The 24,548-nt window shown below is 35.4% G+C and overlaps 1 protein-coding gene across 20 annotated transcripts in view; it reads right to left on the bottom strand.

Annotated features, from left to right (window-relative positions):
• LOC132914767 (neurobeachin) overlaps positions 1 to 24,548 on the bottom strand; it is a 425,174-nt gene that overhangs the window by 89,343 nt on the left and 311,283 nt on the right. For 13 of the 20 annotated variants that reach the window (XM_060974207.1, XM_060974255.1, XM_060974272.1 and 10 more), the window contains 25 exons: positions 16,028 to 16,154; positions 15,834 to 15,934; positions 15,578 to 15,673; positions 14,028 to 14,149; positions 13,394 to 13,520; positions 12,795 to 12,914; positions 12,491 to 12,637; positions 12,041 to 12,148; positions 10,899 to 11,039; positions 10,269 to 10,414; positions 9,942 to 10,155; positions 7,690 to 7,942; positions 7,460 to 7,602; positions 7,006 to 7,196; positions 6,817 to 6,925; positions 6,671 to 6,752; positions 6,260 to 6,576; positions 5,967 to 6,188; positions 3,759 to 5,583; positions 3,368 to 3,533; positions 2,919 to 3,072; positions 2,622 to 2,801; positions 1,623 to 1,763; positions 1,338 to 1,445; positions 890 to 1,061 (listed from right to left, as the gene is read on the bottom strand). In XM_060974207.1, coding sequence (XP_060830190.1) covers positions 890 to 1,061; positions 1,338 to 1,445; positions 1,623 to 1,763; positions 2,622 to 2,801; positions 2,919 to 3,072; positions 3,368 to 3,533; positions 3,759 to 5,583; positions 5,967 to 6,188; positions 6,260 to 6,576; positions 6,671 to 6,752; positions 6,817 to 6,925; positions 7,006 to 7,196; positions 7,460 to 7,602; positions 7,690 to 7,942; positions 9,942 to 10,155; positions 10,269 to 10,414; positions 10,899 to 11,039; positions 12,041 to 12,148; positions 12,491 to 12,637; positions 12,795 to 12,914; positions 13,394 to 13,520; positions 14,028 to 14,149; positions 15,578 to 15,673; positions 15,834 to 15,934; positions 16,028 to 16,154 — 5,512 coding nt within the window. The remainder of the gene's footprint in view (positions 1 to 889; positions 1,062 to 1,337; positions 1,446 to 1,622; positions 1,764 to 2,621; positions 2,802 to 2,918; positions 3,073 to 3,367; positions 3,534 to 3,758; positions 5,584 to 5,966; positions 6,189 to 6,259; positions 6,577 to 6,670; positions 6,753 to 6,816; positions 6,926 to 7,005; positions 7,197 to 7,459; positions 7,603 to 7,689; positions 7,943 to 9,941; positions 10,156 to 10,268; positions 10,415 to 10,898; positions 11,040 to 12,040; positions 12,149 to 12,490; positions 12,638 to 12,794; positions 12,915 to 13,393; positions 13,521 to 14,027; positions 14,150 to 15,577; positions 15,674 to 15,833; positions 15,935 to 16,027; positions 16,155 to 24,548) is intronic. The other 7 variants (XM_060974212.1, XM_060974286.1, XM_060974220.1 and 4 more) reach the window with 4 other exon arrangements.

Raw genomic sequence — 24,548 nt, forward strand, 5'->3', positions numbered from 1 at the left:
AATTCGACATGCGCTCTATTCAGTGTAATGTGCTGTTCGATTTGCTGCTACACAGTTAAAGTGCATAGTGTTCCACAGCATCTACGTATTTGCATATATATATTCGTGTTATTCACAAAATGATCTATTATTTCACTTTTCAATGGTCCAATTACTTTAATTTGGTTTAATTTCATTTTCATCGTAATGATAATTTTTATGTATCTTTTTGTATCCTATATTTGTAGAATTAAAATTACATTTAAATTTGAAAAGGAAAAATATAGCTCTTTTCGAAATATGAATATCATGGGAAATATGCTCATTTAGTTGTTGACAATAACAATCATACCATAATGTTATGTCACATTTAAAGTGTAGAAAAAATAAGTTTTCTTATTTAATATAATAATCAGAAAATATGATAATGATATATCTGACATGTAAGAGTTTTGAAGTAATAATTTGATACTATTACTATTAATCTTTTTTAAACAAACAATTAGTATTTCTTATGTAAAATTTGTTAAAGGCAACACATATGTATTCGAAATAGAACACACATATATTAATGTCAACATTAATTTCAAAGATTTTCATGTTCTTTACTAACGTTTTTTCTAAAATCCTTACAAAATTCCTACAAATAGCAAAATCTATAGTCACCTCCACAAATTGTAGTTAGATCATTTTTTGCGTAATTTAGTTACATGTAGCATTAAGCATTTCAACGCTTAAATCGAATAAATCCTACAATGAAAACAATGCTCCTGGATAAAGTAATATTAGAGAATTGTTTATTCCCTTTTTACTAGACGTCATGTGTTTACGTTTATCAATTAAGTTTCTCCAAATCTTGTATCATTTTAGTGTGACAAATTGTTTAATAAGATAATAGTGTATACCTTACCTGAAGGGCTACCTGGTCTTAAACTAGCACCATTAGTCTGTATTGTTTGAACTGGACTTGGTGGTCGCTGTGATATTGGTGGTTCCAATATATCACGGTACTTTGATACCATTAGTACAGAGATGAAGTAAACTATAGCGAGGGACAGAAACTGGGCCTGCTTGGTTTCCTCCTGAAATGAAGAAAGGAAAGCGTGCTTCTTATTAGTAATATCTACTTATTACTATTCTTATTATTGACCCTGTTGAAGTCATCGAATTTTTTATGTCTAAATACAGTCAGAAAAAATTTAATGTTTTAAGAAAATTTTCGACATATAATTGCAATGAGGAACAACTATGTATTTAAATCTAAACAATTTTTTAACAACAGAAAAATATAATTCGATGGGAAATAATACAAAGAGTGTAGCAGAATGAATGATACGCGAAATATTCTAAATACTTACAACATCTCTGTATATCACAGCTCTTAAGCGATTCACGTCCATATCTTGCAGTAATTTCTCTGGATCTTTTACAGGACTTAATTGATGTGCCAGATTATCCACTATGTTCTACAAAAATAGAGACGATACTTTACTTCACCGTTGGTAAATGATGTTAACGAATCACTGTGAACGCTATTCTCTATACGATACGGCTTCGAATAAGTACATGATATGTAACTTGTCAATATCGATGACAATAACACATTTCTCTAGATAAATTAAGTTCGATCAGATGAAACATACCTTGGGTGATGTTTGAGCTCCACGTATAAGAGACTGTATGTGCTGTGATTTATTACTAGAACCAATCTGTCGACCTAACATGCTGTACGATCTGCCACGTTCTTTACACTCTAAGCAGTTTCTAACGGCACATGTACAGACCTATAGAAGCATTTCATCAGATGAATATAACAAAAACATATAGTGTACACATACATGTTGAAGTTCTATGTTATACATTTACGGAGAACTAAAAATATTATGGCTATTTAAAACACTGCTGATATAAGAACTATTTCTATTGATAAAAAATATAGACTACGATAGTGTTAAGGTGAGTGTGGCTTTCGATTTCCTTTACGCGAAGTATATGATTTCTTATTATTTCCAGATATTAGCATTCAAGAGAATTATAATATGTATATTACAACAGATAATTATATTTTTGACTCTGGATGTGATACAGTAATTTTATGCGTAAATTTTTATATAGGTAGTTTATGTGTTATGACACTATCAAACACCAATATGTATATACAGATAAAAAAATTAATACGAAGCACAATCTATATGATTATTCTATTATAATAGAATTTTAATTAACTTCGTCTTTCATATGAAAGGGAGTACATTGGAAATTAATAATAAAAGTCGTTTAGAAACCTTAATTTTTACTCTCAGGGAAAATACATTAAAATGCCGAAAGACGAAGTTCATCGATTAGTGTTTGTGTATATAATAATGTATGTAAGAGATTTCGTTTATCAGGATGCTCATTGATAACAGCGAATCTAATAAATGTGGATCGAAAACATATAATATAGTCTTTTTCAATAATCTCACTCCATTTGTTTGTTCTATCGACATTCTACGATATTCATAAAAAGAATTAATTTCTTCAACTATATATAAATGTCACAGAAAACGAGCTTTTCATGAAATTCGAATTACACGGTGTGGTATAATAGTGATGTATCTGTTTGAGAAACGAAAAATACTACGTGGACGATAAATACAAACCAGTCTTAAACACTGCCTTAGAATACCGCCACTAGACATATTCTTCTCAGCCTCCAGTTCACCGAAATTTAAAGAGCTGGCGAAGATAAGTACATCAGCCATGTTGACTAGTCTTTGCAGAAAAGAAACCGCTACCTCAATTGGCATCCCCTGAGTTGGTTCAATTACATCCAATTCGCTCTATGAATATATCCAAGCACCAATTAAAAAAAGGAATCCGTGAAAAATGAACTTTCCACCTGGGATATGCTCTTCTATGTGAAATCAAGGAAAAATATGAAAAATGTTTATACATACATTTGGTGAGGTCGCTGATGCTAGAAGCGGTAACAATCCTCCACAGGCAATTATAAGATTGTCAGCTAGTTGCGAAATTAGGTGAACAGTATTAACAACAAAAATTGCGTTCTCGCTGCTGTTTACAAAGTCCAACACTGACTTCGTCGAATGACTGGAACACAGTGGAATATTGAATTTAGTAATAAATTATATCGCAAGTTTATTATTATATTAAATCGGGTAATAAATTCGTTTGTCTTTAAAATTTCTTAAAAATTGTAAACATACAGTTATTTGAATTTTTTTGATAGAAGATGTAAATCTATAGAGAAATAAAATAAATTAATTAATCCTTGATTCGAGAGATTTCATACTAATGAACGTGTTATGTGTTTTTTTAAAAAAAGCATGAGTGAGATATTGCTGTAACTAATAGTACATAGTAATAGGATTAGATATTTATGTACCTTCTCCAGACTTGAATGTCTGTCTCTAACGAGAAGAGGACATCCGAGAGTAACCTTTGATGTATGTAAGACCATTTGAATTCTGGTATTCTGAAAGGAGGACGAGTCGGGCCTGGACTAAACATTGGTCTTGTAGAAGGATTACCTTGCTTCGATCGTTTTGATTCTATAATAAATATCAAGAGTTTTGTATAATGTGTTGAATACGTGATATATAATAAATTAAATAATTAGTAAACTGCGAATGTTTATGTATTTATGGGAAACTCAAAGATCTAAAATATCGAAAATAATTAATTTTATTCACAAAAATATAAATTTTCATAAACATCCACGATCTAATAATTAGATAACAGAAAGCAAAGAATAAACATGTTATGGAAATTCTCACCGAAATGATTGGGATCCACTTGCGTGGACGTTGAGGCACTCCTTGGTCGTTTCTGTGGCGACGATGTTTTACGCAAGGGTACAGGTAAAGAAGGAGGTTCGTTACTGTTTAGATTATCATCGGTGGTTGTCTCGGTGGATACAGCTGGTAAGCTGGATCTGCGATGAGCATCTACGTGATCCGGAGTTAAATCATTCAATAACGAATTATCCCTCGCAACCACCGTAGAACTAACGATTTGAGGCACACCGTCGGGCATATTTTTATTTGCATCACAGACCGTAGATATTGTTGGAATTTGCTGTTTAGGATTTGGCACTTGCGTCACATTATCTACAGAACTTTGAATATCGCTATTACTACAAACACTATCTGTTACTTCTACCTCGGTTTCAGTTCTCACCGGAATGTCTGACTGATTATCACTTACGTTAGTAGAAATAGTGGACGGCACCCTTGAATGTTTTTCAGTTACCTTCTCCTCGTTATCATTAATAACAGCACTTTTGTCCTCTGTTACAGAGTTCACGGCGCATTTCTCACTACTTAACTCACTAGTCACTACTGTTTCCACTTTCTTGTCTTCTATATCTACCTTCGTCTTACCGGTCTCGATATTTTCTATTACGCTAGTTGAGCAATTGGAATCTTTCACGGTTTCCTCGGTATCGTTTTCAACGCTATTCTCAATGTTGACGCTTGTCTTTTCCGTGTGTTCAATGTCCTCGTTAACATTGTCGTCAATTTTATCCGTCTCCTTCGACTTTATATCACCCAAATTGTCTTGGTTCTCCGTCGGTGTTAAATACGCTTCTGAGGTATCGCTGTCGATCACTTCTCGATCGTTCTCCAATTGCAGCTTCTCGATGTCTTTGATGGTCAATGGCTCTGATGTCTCGCTGGAGGAAATAGGTAGCACTGATTCCGAATCAATCTGTTCCGTTGAAACAACAACGCCTGTGGAATCTTCCTCCACTATCTGTTTGCTCGTCTGTTCCATTTTTTCGGAAGCCTCTGCTATATCAGAAGAAATCTCATCACTGGGAGTGACTTTATCTTCCACGTTCGATTTTTCTTTACACGTTTCATCAACCTGCTTTGTAGGAGCTTCAACCTCGGTTTCAGCATCAGCCTCAGCTTCTACCTTAGCTTCGACTTCGGTTTCAGCTTTAACCTCAGCTTCAACTTGGGTCTCCGCCTCGGCTTCTGCTTCAGCTTCAGCTTCAACCTCACCTTCAGGTTCAGTTTCATCGTCTTGCGACTTCTGTATGCTAGAAACACCAGTACCAGACGCATCTATATTGTCTTGAGATACCGATGCTGTTTCTTCCATCTGTTCAATGTCTTCCTGTTTAGTCTGTACACTTTCCTCCATTTTTTCAACGGGAGATGATTGAGAGACGATTTCGTCCTGTGATTTCTGTTCTGAAGAATCGTCGTCCTTCTTTAAAACTTCCTGCACCGCCAAGGAATCTGGGCTGGAACCTTCGATCTTATGAACCTCGCTATAAAAATCACTGGAGCTCTCTATTGATATCGCTTCGCTGGTCTCTTGAGTCGTTGGAATAGAAACAGCTTCGCTGTTTCCTTCTTCGAGAATTGTCGGCGTGTCTGTATGAATTTCACGTGCAGTCGTCGGTGTTTCTGGTTTGTCACTCAGTCTGGAGTCCAGGGATATCGCTTCGCTCGACTGAGCAGTGTCCAGGGTTTCGCTGTGCGATTTGATAATCGCTGGACTGCCATCGCTTTCAGTATTGTCTATCGAGTTCAAATCGCAGCTGCAGGACTCTTCCAAACGGTCGTTGCTCTCGGTTGCATCGAACTCCTGGAAATGCAGTTAGTTATCATAACATAGTACGGTTGATGTTCTAGTGCTTATATATCACTTATTTCAAGAAGGTATTTTATATTTGTTCGTCATCTACAGTGGCTCACAAAAGTAAATTTAACATAGAAAATTTTTATTAATGCAGAAACTTCATTAACGCTACAATGAGATACGACTAACGTGATTATACTGAAATAGGTTTGAAAACCATAAGAAAACTTTGCTACAGAAAATAGTAGGATGAAATATTCCTACTTTCTCGGCCATGTACATATCTATTCCCTTTTTCCATTTTTTAAACCTCAGAATCTTCAAACACGAATTTAACTAACATAGGAAGCCCTATAAATAGCTTAACCCTAAAAAACTTGATATCCAACCTTGTAATTCCTTTCTACATGTTGCACTTCGTGGTTCTGTTGATTGCCCCAGGGTGATGGTTTGCTATATCCATTATTCCCTGAATGTTGTTGATCCCAACCGGAGATAGTGCTGATTGGCCTTTGCTGTCTTAACTCGGGATCCGTAATGTTATCTGATCGTTGCCTCTCGTAATGTTCGTACATCTGAGCGAACTGAAGCTTGAATTCCTCATAGGATACCTGGAACAGTGCAACATTGACCTTACCGTAGGAATTGTCTTTAATTTTGTCCACTATGTTAGAATATTTACCTTGGAGTGCACGATGGCCAGAGTGTCTACCCACACTCGCCATCCACCGTACTCGTGTTTTATAGCATGATGTAGAAGCATACGAAACAACGAGTACACCATATCCGAGATCTTTTGCTCTTCCGTGTTCTTCGGATGAATGTACGCCATGGCTATTAGCCATTCCTGCCATACAGACATCTGGAGAACAGTTCGGCGATTTTCTCGATTGTTGTTGCACAGCAATGTCATATCCGAGAGGAACAGCTTCTTCACTTCCAACAGTTGCTCCGTTTGCTTTGATTGTCGAATTAACGTCGCTACTACCTTTAGAATCACTGCAATTATGTATGTAATTGTTAATATCATATGATATGCTTTTATATAGATTTATATTCCTATCATTTTAAATTAATTGATTTGATGATTTACTTGGATTTTCTAAACGATAATGGGACTCTGGTTCAGGGTGTCTGGCATAAAGGATCTGTTGGCTAATGTGCTCTGTCATAATCTGAAAGGATATTGTATAAATTAAAATAGTAAATGATTAGTTAAATTTTTACTGAAAATAGTACCTCGTATAAAACATTATAGGTGGGTAGTGACAATGTCTCCTCGTTCAATAGTAATCTTTCGGCCAATAATGTGTACAAGTTATGAGGGCTCATAACATCATATTTTCGTCTGAAATTCAAAAAACGCATCTCAATAGCTATCAAATAAATACTTTTCTTTTTTTTAATTTATTTATTGAATTCGTTTACTTGTGTGTACTGCGGCTTAAGAAGAATCCCAACAACTTCAAAGCTTGTAAACGTATCAATTGGCTTTCCGCCGCTAATAATTTAAAAATCGTTCTGACGCCTTGCTTCGCATCGAAAGCTGGAACCATCGACGATGGGTGCTCCGACATTAATGATATAAGCATTTGCAAAACATCATGTAGATTTTCGTCCTGTGAAAAGATATAAATTACATTATTGGCTGGACCAACAAGCTTACCCTTATTATTATAATATTCGAAACAAAAAGCATCTTTTTTCAAACTTATTTCAACATTCGAAACAATACGAGGAACAAACGTAAGCAACAGACATATAGAAACAAAGACAAGTCAAAATTAATTCTTTTTATTTTTCTACTCTTATCCTTCACCAAAGGTTAAGATTAAACTTTTCATCGAAAGCATTTTTACACAATCAATTACGAGCACCATACCTCGTGTATTGTCGTCAGATAATTCAGAATACTCTGCAACTCGTCATCCTTCACTCCATTTCCGATCATAATCAGTTGTTTCAGAAATAACAAAATATAAGAACGTATTGTCAAAATATCCTTCTGTTGAGGTCGCGGTCCATCTGCAATGAATCGAAAACGTCATAAATCCGCCATAATCTATCGAACTTTATGGAAATACTTATTTCCATGTATTCAAAATTACTCACCAAGTCCTTTGGGTGTGATTCCACTCTTCGCTCGCGGATTGGCAACCCAGTAATAGTACTTAAGCGTGTGCACTGTTTGTAATACTGTGGAGACTCTCCTTACATTAGAATATATTTGCGTGTCACTGAGGAACTCTGTGGCCAAGTACGAATAGAGCCGCGTTTGCACCGGCGCCGGTGTATAAATCCACAGAGCGGCATTAAAAAGTACGTGGTCCAATAGCTGCCATGTTAGGAATGAAAAGTAAAACAACTACATCACCATGGATCTGCCTGTTCTTCGGACACACCAATCTAGCCGACTTTTATGTATTCCTTATTTCTTTACGTGGTCTTTTTGTTCCTGCTTCTTAGGTACATTTCTCCAGTTTCATGGATACGGATGGAAATTAAATAATCGTACCAGCGGATAATAATATTTTGCTCGTTATATCGAGCATACAGTCTCGTTATGGTGAATTTAAAATAGGAAATTAACATTTAGAACTGTGCAGCAGGGTATATATGTATACCATAGAATGGAAAGTACATAGGAGGGAAATTTGAAAATAAGAAAGAAACTGAGAGTGCCGATAAATTCATCGTACAGAGTTTGCGACACATTATCAAAAAGAAAAGTAGATTGAGGAGAATAGAGATGACAATTCATGTCAAACATTCATGCACCGAAAAATTAATATTGAGAATTTGGTAGCTCTGAAGGTAATATTGAGACAAATTGAAAAAATTGCATAAAAATCACAGAACCAATCAATATTCCACAGGACGTATATGAATTATGAATTTTAATATTAATTTTTGACATCTCAGACCATATAAATATACTTTTATAAGCAAATATTGAGATAGAAGTCTTCCTTTCTTTCATGATTTAGCTGTTCACGGCGAGAAAAGGATGTCCCAATATTTGAACTGTGCGCATAGAAAGAAAATAATGAAACAGCTTTCCTGAAGGCGATAGGCATCCTCGATAGAAGAATATGAAGCGAAGTATTATAGATTCGAACGAAAAGTCAGAATTGTCAGTAAGTACGCTCTCATGTAGCACCGTTTCGAAATAGAAACTTAGACAGATCGATCAGACAGCAAATAGAGAATAATAATATTCTTCAGCGTTGCAAAAAACAATAGAAGTAGATAGATTCTCGTATGGAAGCAAATATTTAGTGTGAACAAAAATATATAGTCTTGCGTAGCCATATTATGAAATCAGGAAGCCTAAAAGTCGGTAGATTGCATGCGATCCAAAGAGTCGGGTAGCATAATGTTGTTTCCATGAGAAAAAGTATAAATAGTACATGCTTGAAATCGTAATGCATTGTGTGTGAATGGATCAAACCCGAATGAACGAAAATATGTACACATACATTATAAATAGCATATAACATACAGAGCATCTACGAGCAGTTTTTATCGTACAAGCTATTGCAACAGATATTATATATGGAGTAGGCAGAGAGAGTAAATTATAATACGCTAGAACTGCGTTTGATAGTTCTTTCGTTCATGCTATTGTACACTGTATCGTGGATAAAACAAAAAGAGGAGAATGGAGAACGAGGAATAGTTACGTAAATGTATCATAACATATAAAATTTTCATGGGAGGACTCGCTAGAATGTTTCAATGATGATCTTACTAGGGAGCTTAAATGTACCTACGCTATTACATTTAGATACAAACCCTAATAACACAATGTGATTTTCTAATTATGAGAGTAACCATATGTCTCATAGTAGGGTTGGTAGTATGCTTTAATTCAATTTAATTGAGTTAAAATTTATGTTGAATTCTTAAGATATGTTAGCTAAAATAATTCATCTTATAAAATATGAGTAAAAATTAATAATTATGTCAAAAAGGATGAAAAAAATAGATTTCATCAATGATTCATTATACAAAATTGTATCTTCAATAGGTCAAATTAGAAATATTATTCTAAAATTAACGAATTAATTATGAATGGATACAAAGATCAATTATTTTAGCTAATTTCGATGAACGACGTGTATTCACCTAGTAGAAATACATTTACGATATACGTTATATGTATTTTATTACTTTCGTGCAAACTAAGCTTGCCCATTCTTACTTCCGTAAATCTACTTGGACCCAACTGAACTCCGATTTCCATCGTAAGTTCCATTCTACCTTCAACGATCTCTACCTCTCATCCAACTTATCGCTAATTACTCTTAACGTTAATTTAATTCTAATTCGTACGAGTACTAAACTAATGACTAAATCGATACCTGTTTCAATAACAAGTCGCTGTTAGCGCTGAGACAGGTAACCAGATGTTTCGTGAGCTCCAAAAAGGATGCGAGAACTTCCGTAGTTAGATGGTCTCTGCTCGCTCTCTGCAGCATATAGCTGATCACCAGAAAGCCACGGTTTTGTACCATGTGTTGTTGAACGGTTTGTGAACTCTCCACCAAATCGCAAATAAACCCCAACAGTTTTGAACTAAAATTCAAGTGGTCGTGTTACATGATCGAGAAACATGATTCGGCTATGATACAAGCCGAATACTTGTTCCATCGAAAATTTCAATGTGAAGAGTTTTGCTAGATATTTACCATAACGTTGGGTCTCGTTTAACATCGTTGGGCGCTATGCAATCGTAAGGCATATCTAGTTGCGAGAACAAAGGGAACAACACTTGAATGCCGCCAATCGAGTTTAACGTGCTATGAATGGAATGCGTGATGACAGCTTTAACATCCTACAAATAGACAGTAAAATGTTCGCATGTTTTCCAAGTTTGATGTTCTACATTCGGTTGCAAAATAAAAAAGGACCAAAAAATTGGGACGCTCAGAAAAGCAACACTTCAAAATTTTTGTATCAAAGAGACAGCCCGCATTCGAGTGTAAATCACTGGAATTTTCGTTTTTTATGAATTATGAAGTATTTTTTTTTATATTGGTATCCGGGTTGAAACTGGGGATGGAGAAGTTATTTTCTTTTTCAATATTTCAAACTATTAAATTTATAAAATAACATAAAAGATTAAAAACATTTTAATAGGGAAAAATTCAATTTTTGTGTCATTCGTTTACGATATAAAAAACGTCGTGCCTTACAGCGAAAAATGCTTTTACATGAAAATTTGTAAAAAAAAAGACTGCTAGATGACATTTTCAAAGCGTCCTATCATTTTTTTTTTTTTTTATTTAATTACAAGTATAGCGTGTTCGATATCATACCTGCAGCATAAGGGCGTGTGGTGTATGTACAAAATAGGAGACGTTGCCTTTCGGTGCGCTTTGCAAGCATAGTTGAGAATCCGTTGCTACCGGGTTGTACATGAACACAATCGCATTCGACAGCTTACCATCGTAAAGCACCTATAAAATAGCGTTGTTAATACCGTTGCTGTGTCTTTCTAATTGCATGTCGTAAAATCATTCCACTACATCAAGTCACAATTTATCTTTGAAAGTCTACCAAATAGAAATGAATATGATTACTTGTGGAAATTTGTCATTTTTAATTATAGATTAATATTGGAAATTGGAAAGTAGAAAAGTAAACTTTCAAAGTAAATTTTCATAATTATTCAAATTAATATCTACATGTTAAATGGACAAACGTGCCACACATCACAAACGGAACTGAACGTGATTTTAGGTCAGACATGTTGTGTTAAATCTTCAGAGGGACGTTTATGGACTTAAGACAATTTCCAAATTCAGGATATCCATTAGTCGTAGTGTCCATTGCTAATAACTAGACTGAAGATGTTTATGCAAATTTATATCCTGATCCAAAACAGTAATTTTTTCCTTAACTTTTACTTTTGGATATTTTACATATATTTGCATCTTTAGAATTCTCATAAATGAATAAACATCCGCAGTCTATTAAAGAAACACTAACTGAAGTATGACAGGTATAACTTAGTATATGTTCGTCCGTACAACCTATGAAAAATCTTTTACTACGAAAATACACACATCACAGCAAAATGATCAAACAGACAGATTTATGAAAAAACTTAACTGTTCAACAGGCTGTAAATTAATCAGGGTCTTGCTATAGGTCTACGTCGTAAGAAAGCATCAGGCAAAACAGAAAATTGTGGCTCGTATGAGTAACGAGCCGTGTGTGTAATAAACGAAAAAGAGAAAAATCCACAAATAGAAGCAAATTATGCAATGGATAAATACAAACGTTATGAATCGCAGTAACGTCCAACGGAACGTGACGTTCTGGGGAAAAGATATTCGTAGTGATGGTCGATAATCGGGGTAATTACCTCTGACGAAACTCGAACGCAGTAACAAGAGTGATTAAACAATGTGCAAATCAAATGTAAATGGGAGAAAAAGAAAATAAAAATGCTTACAGTTTGCATACTTTGGTCCACCATGCTCGTGAGCTCCGGCTCATCACTCACCCTTTTGTGATTGTCAGGCAGATTCAGGTAACACTCGTTGTCAAAACGAAACTGACTCTGTGAACAGAATGGGAATGGGAACACGGAATGTTGAATATCTAATGAATCTACACAAATCCGAGTTCCAGATGCCTTTGTGAAGAACACGGAGAAAGTTTCACAGAAAATTAAAGATTTTCATGAAAAAATACGTGAAAGGAATTTCTTTCGCAATTATAATCTGCTTTTATGTTATTTCTCTATATTTTGAATTACTAGAGCGCAAATTCTATTTAAAAGAAATTCATATTTAGCTAGAACGCGTATCCATAATTACGAACGAAGAAGGAAAGTTTAATGGAAGAATTTTTTTCAAGCCTGTTATCTATGCAAAGTTTTATGTTTCTAAACTCAATGTACCTTATATCCAGGCCCCAGTCTATGCATAGCGCATATCTGATGCGTCGTCAGAGCTTCGCTGAACAGATAAATCGCGCTCATTTGTCCGCAAAACACGCGCTCTTCATCCAGTTCCGGTGTAGCTCCGATGTAACATTTGTCAAAGGGCTGCAAAGAAGAACGTGCTATATAGCTCTTTTCATTTTCGATCAACATTTCATAGCCGCAATTTCAATGCGTATCGAGCAACGACTAGTTTTAATTGCGGTCGGCAAACACGTAAAATTAATAGGCGACATTATATTCAGTACGTAAATTTACTTACGTCGTTTGTCGAAACGAACCACGCCATTTCGGTACTCGAAGCCAATTGACCATTGACCAAACATTTAATTTCACTCTTCGTCCACCTATTATATATGTACACTACGGCGATCATGTACCACTGTGAAAGTAAACGTTATTGGTTCTCTTGAAAATGTTTCGAATAAACTGTTCTTGTGTGGAACGTTTTGTAAAAAGATTTAACATGAGCAATTTTTATTAAATATTTTGACAACACATTCGGAAGAAATGTTACAAAAAGTGGTGAAGTTTCATACGATTAACACTTTCATTCCCGTGATAGTTATACGATACACATTTAGAATTATGAAACATTATGTTTCTATCGTCAGACGTCTTATTCTACTTAAAATATTCCTTGTCCATGTTTTCATACTATAATGTTTTTATCACAATGTTCGTACAAATTTTATCGATAATATGATCAATAGACACGTACGACGAGTAGGAAAGTTATACACAAATGTTTGTAATATCTAAATAATTTGGGAATGAAATTTCGTGTTACATCGTACTTTGATCTTAACACCGAATATATTAAATAAATTTTCACAAAATCAACATAGAAATGTGGCCTACCTTACGTGGTTGGAATTCATATTTGACACAATGTTGGAAGCCCTTGCCCTTCACTTTCATAGATGTGAGGACCAAGCAGTTCCCTACGAAATGCGCGGAGTACCCTACTCCCTTGCTAGTTTTAAAACTGCGAACAAAGGAACGTACAAGCTTTGTGAACGTAAATGGTGCCGACTAGAAATATTTGGAATGTCAATAAAAATTCATCAACGATCTTTCTGCTCTGCTCGGTTTCGATCCTCTGTATTTTATTCCTATTCTTCCGAATAACGATGTACTTTGTAAACGGAAACAACAGTTGTCGATTGTATGGAAATCGAATTGTTTCCGCGTGACGGAATGCGATCAAATTGTTGCACGATGCAACGCTCGAATAGGAATACTTTTTTTTCGCGCTAACTCAAACGGAGCTGCGTTTAATCAAATTCAAACGGTCGAACATGAAGGAATTTGATCGGCGCGTTTTTCCCCTGGCCCCAATTTCCTCTGTTTTATTCCAAGTTCCGCGTATTTCTCTTTCTCTCGTTCGTGAAAGTCGGCAACGTAAACGATTCTTTAAGGTAGCCAGTACTAGCCAGGCCACTTCGATTCGAGAGAGTGTTCCCGCAAGAGGGCTTGATGTAAGAGCACTTACCAATAGAGGTACGGCTTTTCTCGTTCGATATTAACGGAGTTGATAGGATCCAGACGGAACCACGTGGTAAACGTGAATCCATTTTCGTGTGGCCATTTCGCGAGCGGCGGAAGAACGATCGCCTGACAAAGTTACAGAAATAATTAAATAAGCTCGAATAGAATTAGAATCTTATGATATTACATTATAGAGAGGTCATCGTTTATTCACTTCATTCACCATTTATACTCGTTCTAGCTATTTATTTATACCTCCTGATTTTCTGACATAGAAAGACGCCCAAAACTACTTAATAATTGATGTGATCTTGTCTGAAGAGAATGTTATGTTAATGAAATTAGGTTCTTCATGGATGGGTCGTGCAGTTTTCCAATATGGTGCAATTCTTGGAAAATAAGCTGCCAAACTTTGGCAATATGTTGTACGTATTTTTAACGACTATTCATTTCCTTCTTCATATTTATACAATTTTTAATAAATGACTTACAGCTTACGATCTTCATGAAGATATATGAAATGCTCGTTTAAAATAAGTTAAATTTTGAATTTTTACTCCATGAATTAAAATTTCTGTCTTAAGTATGTACTCACTGCATAAAAACTTTATTCAAACTTCGTAGTAGACGCTTCCCCTTTGACTTGTACTCTTTCAAAGTTATATATTAAAGGAAACGCTCGAAACAGTTCCCCCGAATAAGAAACTTCTTTTCCTTAACATTTTCTGTCATATCGAAAGTTTCTGTCTCTAAAACTCATTGAATAGCTACCAACGTCTGCACCGGACGACATCTGTTTCGATGGATTTTCGTAGAGAGTTTTATGTTCTTGCTCTACCTTCGTCTTTTTGTTCGATCATGAAATGGATTGCTATGTCGATGCTAAAATAACATTTATTCTAATACTAGAGAAATTTGTTCAAGTATTGTCTTCAATGTGTAAGCTTGAAAAAGGTTTTGTTTAATTTTGAAAGGAATGATTCATGCTTCCTTATAGCTTTAAAAAATGAAACATAATTCCAAAATTTGCTACCTCGTACATTGGTCATTCAGTGTTACATAAATCAAACTTTTATTTCTTTTTTATTTCTTTTTTAGAGAAAAGAGAATTGAAATAAGAAATTTTTTAAATGCAAGATGAATCAAGTGTCAAGATCGAAAAAGTCTGATAGATTTAGTTAATACTCAAGGAGTCTTAGAAAAATTTACTCGTACGGAAATTGTTTCAAATTATTGCGAACTACATCTTGGATTCTATCCTTTACATATTCTATCCTTTAAAAAGATATACATTTAATCTTGATCGAGTTTTAAGTTCATCCATAATTTGGAATGATTTTCCAGCTGTTTGCCTATGGAGTTCGACTGGACGAAGAATCAATAGGTCATTTGATTCGACGGATTAAGCGCGAGTGGAAGTTCCATGAAACAAGGCGAATTTTCTTATCGAAAGTTTAATAGAGTTCAGAATCGAATGGCATCTTCCGCGAGGTCGTAACAGGAATATCCGGTGCCGGAGAGGAACGGCTGAGAGAAGGATGAAAATCGACTTACCGATCCCTTTCTGCCAGGAAAACTGAAAAACACGTCGGGTCCGTTCCGTTGCGGCATCTGACGAAGAACGTTTAACAGTTTTGCCGAGTGTCGTGGCTGTGACATACAAGAATACAATAAAAATTGTACACAATACATCATACAAGATATAAACTTCTACTCAAAAGTCTTAGGAAAGTTTCGTTAGTTTCTTTAAACGTGAATAGTTCTCTTTCGAAAGAAAATTTGTATTTCTATATCTTTTGGGCCTTCTTACCCATTTCCCTTTTACAGCTTTCATAGCACCGAATAAAAGTTTTAACTCCTTCACCGTTATACTGTAACTGGCCAGCACTCCAAGCATGTCGATCAGTAGATCTATCGAACAGAGGAACGTTGCCTGTTGTGTAAACTGCACGTACAGACTATTATAGACGCGACTAGGATTAGAATCGTTTGATAAGGATTTACCTGCGACGACAGTTTCAGCGCGGGACAGCCGAAGCAGCACGTGTTCGATGAGGCTTACGTCTGTACACGCTTGTAAGTTGCGCACGCTCTTCCTTAAAATAGCGATGAACACGCTCCATATTTCAGCCTGTAACAAATAGAAGATAAAAAACATAAGAAAAATAAAAGTATCGTTTCGTTGTACTGAATGTATTCTCCGAGTGTAAAAATATTTTTCAAAAATTGCAATGTCACACGACAGATTGAAAATCATATGAGTGTAAGTCAAGATCTGGAGAATTTGAATTTTATTAAGGTATTTTAAATTCTTAAAGGTATAATCCCTTTAACTTAATTAATTAAACAGAATAATTATAACTTTATTCTCTGCTGCGATACGTGTATGTAACTTGAAAAAATATAATGAAATTTTTACAACAACAAATGCTGCACGCTATTTCATGAAAAATGGTCTTCCATACTGCAAGCCCGTTGCAAAATGAGCCCGTTCTTACAACCCCTTCCACTAAACTATAACAAATTCCAAAAGCCATACCCAATCACGAGTTACGTAAGTATTAAACGATACATTAACGCGAGCTGCACCGGCAACCATAAGGCCTACTTTAGTGGTGGTAGTTAATATCCAAATTATTATACAGCGCTATTGGTTAAAGTTATCCAAGCCTAGTCATTGGATCAGAGATCAGAAGTGAAGCAACAGCCAACGAACGAACTCGCTTTTAATCCGTTACTAATACGTGAGCGAAGTCACGGAGCGACATAATCGTGGAAAGCAAGAGGAGGCCAAACTGAAAGGCATCCAGCGACCGCCGACACCGTTGAAATCCCGAAAATGCGGTGGAAATTTCACCGGCTTGGAATTTCCGAAGTTTCGCCGAACGAGAGTTTAAGGGTATCCTATGTATATCGGATAACGCGATAGGGTGGTTTTTCGTACGTGCATGGAATTAAAGGGGCGCCGCAACTCGAGTTAATCCCCGAGGGAAAGACGTTTTGCGTAGAACATTCGAGGTTTGGCCTCTTTGGGGATTCGTGACAATTCTATCGATACGGATGCGAAGATAAACGAGCTCGTGCCGTAAGTAAATCGATCCTTTTCCTGAATAATTACAATGAATTGAATCTACGTTGAGAAACAGTGGTGAATAAAGAGCGAATTTTAAACAAAGTGAACTTTGGGAAAATTTTCTAGCTTCAGTAACGTGACAATCTTTGTAGCGTGTATGCTGCCGGTTAATTAAAAACGAATGACGTAATCTTGACACGTTGTTTGGCGCAGGTTTGTTTGATTGACTTTTAAATAGCAATTTTAACGTCTCACAGCAAAACTTTATGTCTCTACTTTTCAGTGCTCAACGTTAATTAGTTTCATAGATAGAACCTCAAGACATTGAGTAGGAATACTCCCAAAGATTATTGGAATATTCCTGTTTTGGTAATAAATTTGCTGTACACAGACTAATTAAAATATAGAGTGTTTTAATAGCTATTTAAAAACAAGAACGTGAAGGAACGTACAGCTTCTCTTCTTTTTAATTTTCAATCAAAGACGCGTAATAACTCTTCCACTCCGATTTCATCCCATACGTTTAAAACAGTTTATCAATTAAGAATTTAAAAGTAATGAAGGTACTGCGGCCTGGTATAAATTGCACACAGAAATTTACATCATAAATTACGTTCAATACTTCGCAGCACTCATCTCCGTACTCTATAAGGAATATGGATGGTATATATAGATAGTCGTGTAATCGAGTTTTTAAATTGACTTTTTCCCTTCAATTTTAAAGAAATTTCAGTTCAGTCAAACTACTGTTTCTGTCTTTACCGTTTATTTATAGCTTGTATGACGAAACTATTTCTATCTTTGATAAATATAATAAACGTTATTCAATAATATCACCGACGTTGAAATAATTTCGATATTTTTACATTTCCGTGAACCTCGTAAAACGATCAATTATTTAATAATATTCTATTTCGAATATTCAATATTAAAATGAATTTTTTGACGTCGCTTAAAATAGTGAAAAATACGTTTCCAACAGTCTTCGACAGAAAGGGAATGTTGAAAACTGCTAAGAAACACATCGCGTAGAACTCGTAGCGAGTAAAAGTTATTTCCTTGGATATCGAATTTATTCAATGAATGTCTTTCCGTAATAATGCAGTGGCATTGTTTCCCCAACGATGTCGTTACAATACCGCGTTTCGAAGACAGTATATTGCGCATCAGGGCACGTAAACGATGAAATATAACCGAAACGAGACGTCGTTCGTGTAACATCGAATTCAGCGTGAATCGGTAATATCGTTCGATCGAAGACGATTACACGTGCTCCGATGAAATTAAATTCTTTGACGGTTTCGATGCTCTCCCTCCGTGAATTCGCGTAAATTTCTACACGTGAAATTTTAATTAATTTTTCCAGAAAACACCAAGGGAGAAAACCCAGAACAAACCGTCAAATATATGTATATAATATTCCTATAAATTTTACGCTTACTTGTTGGGAAGATTGAACCAGGCTTCTCCTATAGCAGCGGCTTTGTGTTAACACACCTTTCTTATCGCACGACAGAATTTAGACTACGGTTCTCGTCTCGCTACGCTTGTTATTATTACAAGAACGTTTCTCTCCTTTGATCGACCGATGGTGTTGACGTTCCCCCATTTGTGTTGATATATTGATTCAACTACGTATGTATTATTGATGTCGACGAAAATTTAATCATTGTTAAATAAGTCTGTTGCTCGTAAGTCGACTGTGGATATTTACGCATTTATAGAAAATTTAAATATATATACAATATTGTTAATGAATATAAGGTCTTTAAATTTTATATATATTTCTTTTTACATATTTGGAATATACACATATAATAGAAAATTAATAATCACAATTTGATGAATTTGTAATAGAAATAAAATATATAGAAGAACAATATTTCTTCATCGCGCATTTTCTTCTCCAATTCATCGGTCATGACAGAAAAATTCTTTCTCTCTTCTCCTAGCATTGTCGTCTCAAGCTCTAATGAATATTGCGAAAATATGTCACGAGGATGCCAGCTGATCTCGCGCAATCATGTTTTTCATGGGATCGTTCAATTTCGTCACTGGGACTCCGTCCATTTCGCTTGGTGCATTAAACTGTACTTGCGGGACTGGCACCCACTTTTCAACAACCGTGTCACGCTAAAAGCTACCAGCCGTGTACGGCTTTTAAAGCTGATTGCGATACCAAAGAGCGCTATTCTTTCGAACATTACCATGTTTGATGGACGTCACTTCAACGCCTCTTTTTACATTCGTATATTCTTCTGATCGTAAGATCGATTTATTGGCCTTTCATATTAAATTCGTGTAGTATCTATCCATTTTGTGAATGGTATATTGTAAATGTAATATGGTTTTATATCACGATCCTTCGTGCGCATTGAAATGGTTTACTGGAATTAGATCAACTTGAAGAAAATAGATCAGTAAAACATAGACGGCTTTGAGAGAAAAGCGTGACAATTTAATTTTAAACACGATGTCCTAGAAACTATTTGCAAAATTTGGTACTTGCTCCGTTCATTTTAATATAAGAAGTTAGTAATATTTTATCGAATTAATTTATTTAAATATTTAATTGATAACTCACTGAACGTCGTTGCGAGTTCAACGTCTTTTATATCTCCTATATTTTTATACTTTGCAATGAAACTGGTATTTTAGATTCAGTTGTGACATCCGAACGAATAAAAAGGAATTTCAATTTTCCAATTTTATATTCACACCATCTTAATCCTCGTGGGATCATATTTTCATTGTCTATTATCTTTGAGACGTCCCAGTGGAAAAAGACGACATCGGGAACGAAATATTTCGTTACTCTGTGTTTATCTTTCACAACTATCCATCTTTCATGACCATCTTACATTTTTCCATACCATCAATCCAAAGGAAGATATCAACGTGGCCTGTTTTTCCTGAACGATTTTAATCTCAATACGTCTTCGGATGAATTACGATAACGGGAGTGACGTTGGCGATGTAATCTTCCGGCAATATCGCGGAACGATGGAGCAAAAAAATCCGAACTCCATTTACAGCGTTCCTTTGAAGACAGAAAAAATATGATACTCGACCCAGTGAAAAAGTTTGAAAAAAGAGTAAGAAATATTTCTTCGTTAAGAAGATGTAAAAAGAATTTCAAATTCACCAGAAGAATGTGATAATTGAAAAACAGTCTTGATTGCATTTTCTTTGCGATCCAAAGAAACCGTTAATGACGTTCTAATGGGAGGAGATCCAAGAAGTTTCGTTGAAACTAATGACCTCGCGTTTTAAAACTTTATTTCGAGATCTGCTCGTTGAAAAATCCGCTCGTATCGTTAGGTCGTTGCGGATACTTTCAATTATTCTAGGTACGACGTGCACCTCGGTCGTTTGCATATTTAAACACGCCGAGAGCCTCTTGATTAAGTATTGCCGCTCGAGTTGATAACTCGGCGCTGTAGTTGCATCGGATAATGAAAATCGCGAAAGTATCGGCTGAAAGAGGACGAAGAACCGTGGAGCGTTCTCGACGTGGCTGCGAAACGAAACCACAGACGATCTCCCTCCTCGACCCCCTGTTAATTACATCGTTATGAAATCAGTAACCCTTATGCAATTAACAACCTTTATCAAAGTCCCATCATGGGTTCCCGTTTAATCAAATTCTCCTCTTTCGCATTTCTTTCTCGATCCCTTCGTCGATATTGTCCTCTGCTACCCCTTCGCGAATAAATTGAATCAACGACGATACCGTTGACATCTTATTTGAATCTCATTCTTCGCCACTCCTCCTTCATACCTTATAGCCTAGAAGCTCGATATTTGGTTTCTCTTTACCGATAATCGAGGCATCGCTCTCACGAAATGCTTTCCATTTGTCACTGCCAATTTTGCAGGCTTTTCAGCCACGAAGCGTACGAGACTTTACTTCGTTACACTCTTTGTTTCTTTCTTGATATTTATCAGTGTCGATTGCTAAAACTCACTGAATATTGAGGTTTATTAATATCATGGATAAATGATACTCTAAATACTTTTGTAATCTCTGCGGAATATAATCCAGTCTTATTACAGCGCTATTGAAATTTCAAAATGTTTCGTATAATATACATAAAATATTCATAAAAAGTATCTACGAGTATTCGAATACTTTAACATGATACAGAAAAATAATTGGGCATATGTATTTTTCATTCAACGTTATCCTTGGCAAGTATTACCGTAGTATCAACATTTTCTCAACGATCTGTTTTTCTTCCATCGTTTATGCTGGCAACATAATCAGCTAACCAAGCGCCACGAATGACCAGCGTGCGGCTCAACTTCGCTAATCAAAGGAGCTTTCCACGGTAGAGAGACGTTGACCCAGTTACTTATTCCCTTTATCGTCTTCGTTCTACCTGGCAACACAATCGATTAGATAGGCGCAGGTACGTGGCCCGTTGCAAAATCAAATATGTTTGGAATGTTTGTCGGGAACAAAGGGCGCCGCGGATCGTTCACAGTTCGCGTGATAAATGATTAACTTCCGCTAGGAACATTCAAACTCGGCACTGGCGAACCGTGAACGCCGTGAAGCCTTTACGATATCCTTCCATTCTGGTAAGTCCAATGTACTCTCCACAGCCGGCCTCAGCATCATACTTTAGAGTAGAGCCATGAGGGTTCGCATCAAAGGAAATGCGAGCCTGCACACAGGCACAAACGTATGCAAGAGAAGAAAGTAAGCTTTTCTCGCTCCATAGACAGCTTCATAGAGAGACCCTGTCTCAGTAAAAATCGCTCTCGCGAATTCTATCAGTCACAAAGCTTCCTTGCGGCTGACCTCGGACTAATCTTCTTGCAAATTTGTTTTCGGCTCAGTCAATTTTCAAGAACACGCTGTTTGAAGTGGTTTGCGGCGGAATAGAGAAGTGAACCGCGGAGTAATCACTTTGCACAAGTTACGAAAATATTTTCGGTTTGCACAGAGAACGTTTTGTACTTCTTTTTTTTTTAGATCAAAAGTATTGGAATACGAATGTGATGGTCGTTGCTTGAGGCTCGTTATGAAAACGTTTGAAACTCGAGATAGAGAATGTCGGATGTGAAATATGAAACTCCATGATGAAATCAAAATATGTGTCTCTATAGAGTTTTGTTAACATTGTGTTAGATCTTCATGGGAGCCTGCACACACACACTAATTAGTGTCTAACATTGATCGTACATTTTAAATATGTTTGGTTTATATTCTCAAGTAGAATCTCAAGTGAACAAAAATTGAATTCTTTCATTGGGTACGTTATATCTTAAAAATTATTTGTTGCTAATACGATGGTATTTTTAATTTACATCTTTGCCTGTTATTAAAAAATCCAATGTGCAATATATAAAAAAATTCAATCTCGACTTAATATTTCAGATAGATGAAATGAAAAGCTCAGAGTGCTTTTCTTTCGTTTCTTAATCTATTTCTGAATCGCGCTATTTGTATTAAACCTTGCGCATTGCCTCACACTACACTGGTGCAACCGTGTTGTCGTTTGGGTCTTCGTTTTCCAGCGAACCGTCGAGCGTGTCCGCGTGATTTCAACCCACTCGGTTCGCAATATCGCGCTAGCAAACAAACGATTACGCGAGATCACGCGAGGTTTCATAGATGTATGAATCTTCGTGTTTTCATCAAGGGGAAGAGAAAATAAAAATCTGTCAGGAGCTGGTTAAATTTTTCGACGAGGAGTGTGACAACAAGCGGCGCGGTAAATGAAGAGACTGCTAGCACCGGCTCATTTAGAGAAACGAACATACAATGCTCCTTTTAATCAACTTTTTGACTTTAATTGACTTGGCTAAGATACCGTCCGTTGCGTTTATAATTTTCTTTCCTGGCCAATTTCCGAGTAAAAAGTTTCACTCCAGATGGGGGATCGGTTTAATGACCAAAATCAATTGGCTGCTCCAAGTTGGCGCGATATGAATTTCGCTGCGTCACGTACAGTGTATCGTGAAAGTATTTGAACAGAGACCTTTCATGAATATATTGCTGTTTAAATACTTTTGTGATTTACTGTAGTTACTTCGTTACCTTACTTTGTATCGTTTTGTCATTATTTTGTAATTACTTTACTTTGAAACTATATTGCAATTTGTTACAAAATGTAATTTTACGGCGATAAATCGAATCTTACTAATCGTCGGTAGTGAGTTTGAAGTTGCTGACATTCTGACGATGCTTGTAAATGAGAATCTCACGCATTGGTACTTCAGTGATAAGCTCGTAATTGCAAAGGTTTATAATTATTTGCGTCAATAATAGCAAAACGAAGGAGATGTAATTGAGAGATTTATAAAGCTTTGATGAAGGTAAATACGCAAGGTTATCAATATTTCCTTGCACAAAATGTTCGTGCTTTCAAAACAAAACAAAATAAACAAATTTTCCGTATAATCTGGTATTATCTGGCCCCTTACGAAATATTTCTTCTTAATAGTGGAAGATCTTTAAAATAATTTTATTTAAAGAAGAATGTTTATCATACTCTTCCATTTGCATATTAAAATATTCATATTAGAGCATTTTATTAAAATAAATCCTGTAATTTAAATATTCTTTATTGAACTACTCTTTGTAAAAAGATCCGCTACTCGTTTTACACGTTTTTTCCAACAGCAACCTTATCAGATAACGGAACGTTAGAAGAAACGACTTAAAGAGCAGCATAATGACGGCATAATTCTCCTCTATTCTCTTTCATTTCGCGAACAGGACGTCAAAGCAACAATGGCACTCATCTATTTTTCATCGGTCCGCTTTACTCCGTCTTTTCTAATAATGAACACGGCAATTATCTTCATGTCAACGAAAGAAAATGCAGTCATTAAAACTACCTTACGAAACCTTTTGCTAAATTTCCTTAATTAGCCAATTAATTAGAGACAATGGAAGATAGATATAAAATATACAAAATTATAAGTTGTAATTATATTACAAACCACGAAAACCATATTGTTTTATCATTATAAAATTAGTAAACAGTATTTTTATCACAGATCTCTCTTGTTTAATTTTAAATAAAGTATTATATTATACATAAATATTTTAAAAATAAATATGTTCTTTATATCATAATTAGATGTTAAAAATTCTTTTAATAATTAGAATTTCATTTTTGACATGGTCGCACAATTATAAAAGAAAAATAAAGGTATATTATACAATACTTTTTAATTATCGTTTATAATTAACGCTGACGGACATTTTCTAATATAAAATGTCCAGATCTCATTTGGAACTTTAAATTGCTATCAAATTGAAACATATTTATACGTAAGCAACATATTCCGATAAATAATATTTCTGATTGTACACAACAATTTAATAATCAAATATAGTTATCACGTTAAATAATTTCACAAATACATTTATATTTACCATGTAATTAACTTATGAGTCTGTAAAATCTTAATCAACATATAGCATCCAGATTC

Source organism: Bombus pascuorum, chromosome 1 (assembly GCF_905332965.1).
Source record: "Bombus pascuorum chromosome 1, iyBomPasc1.1, whole genome shotgun sequence".
NCBI classification, from domain to species: Eukaryota; Metazoa; Arthropoda; class Insecta; order Hymenoptera; family Apidae; genus Bombus; species Bombus pascuorum.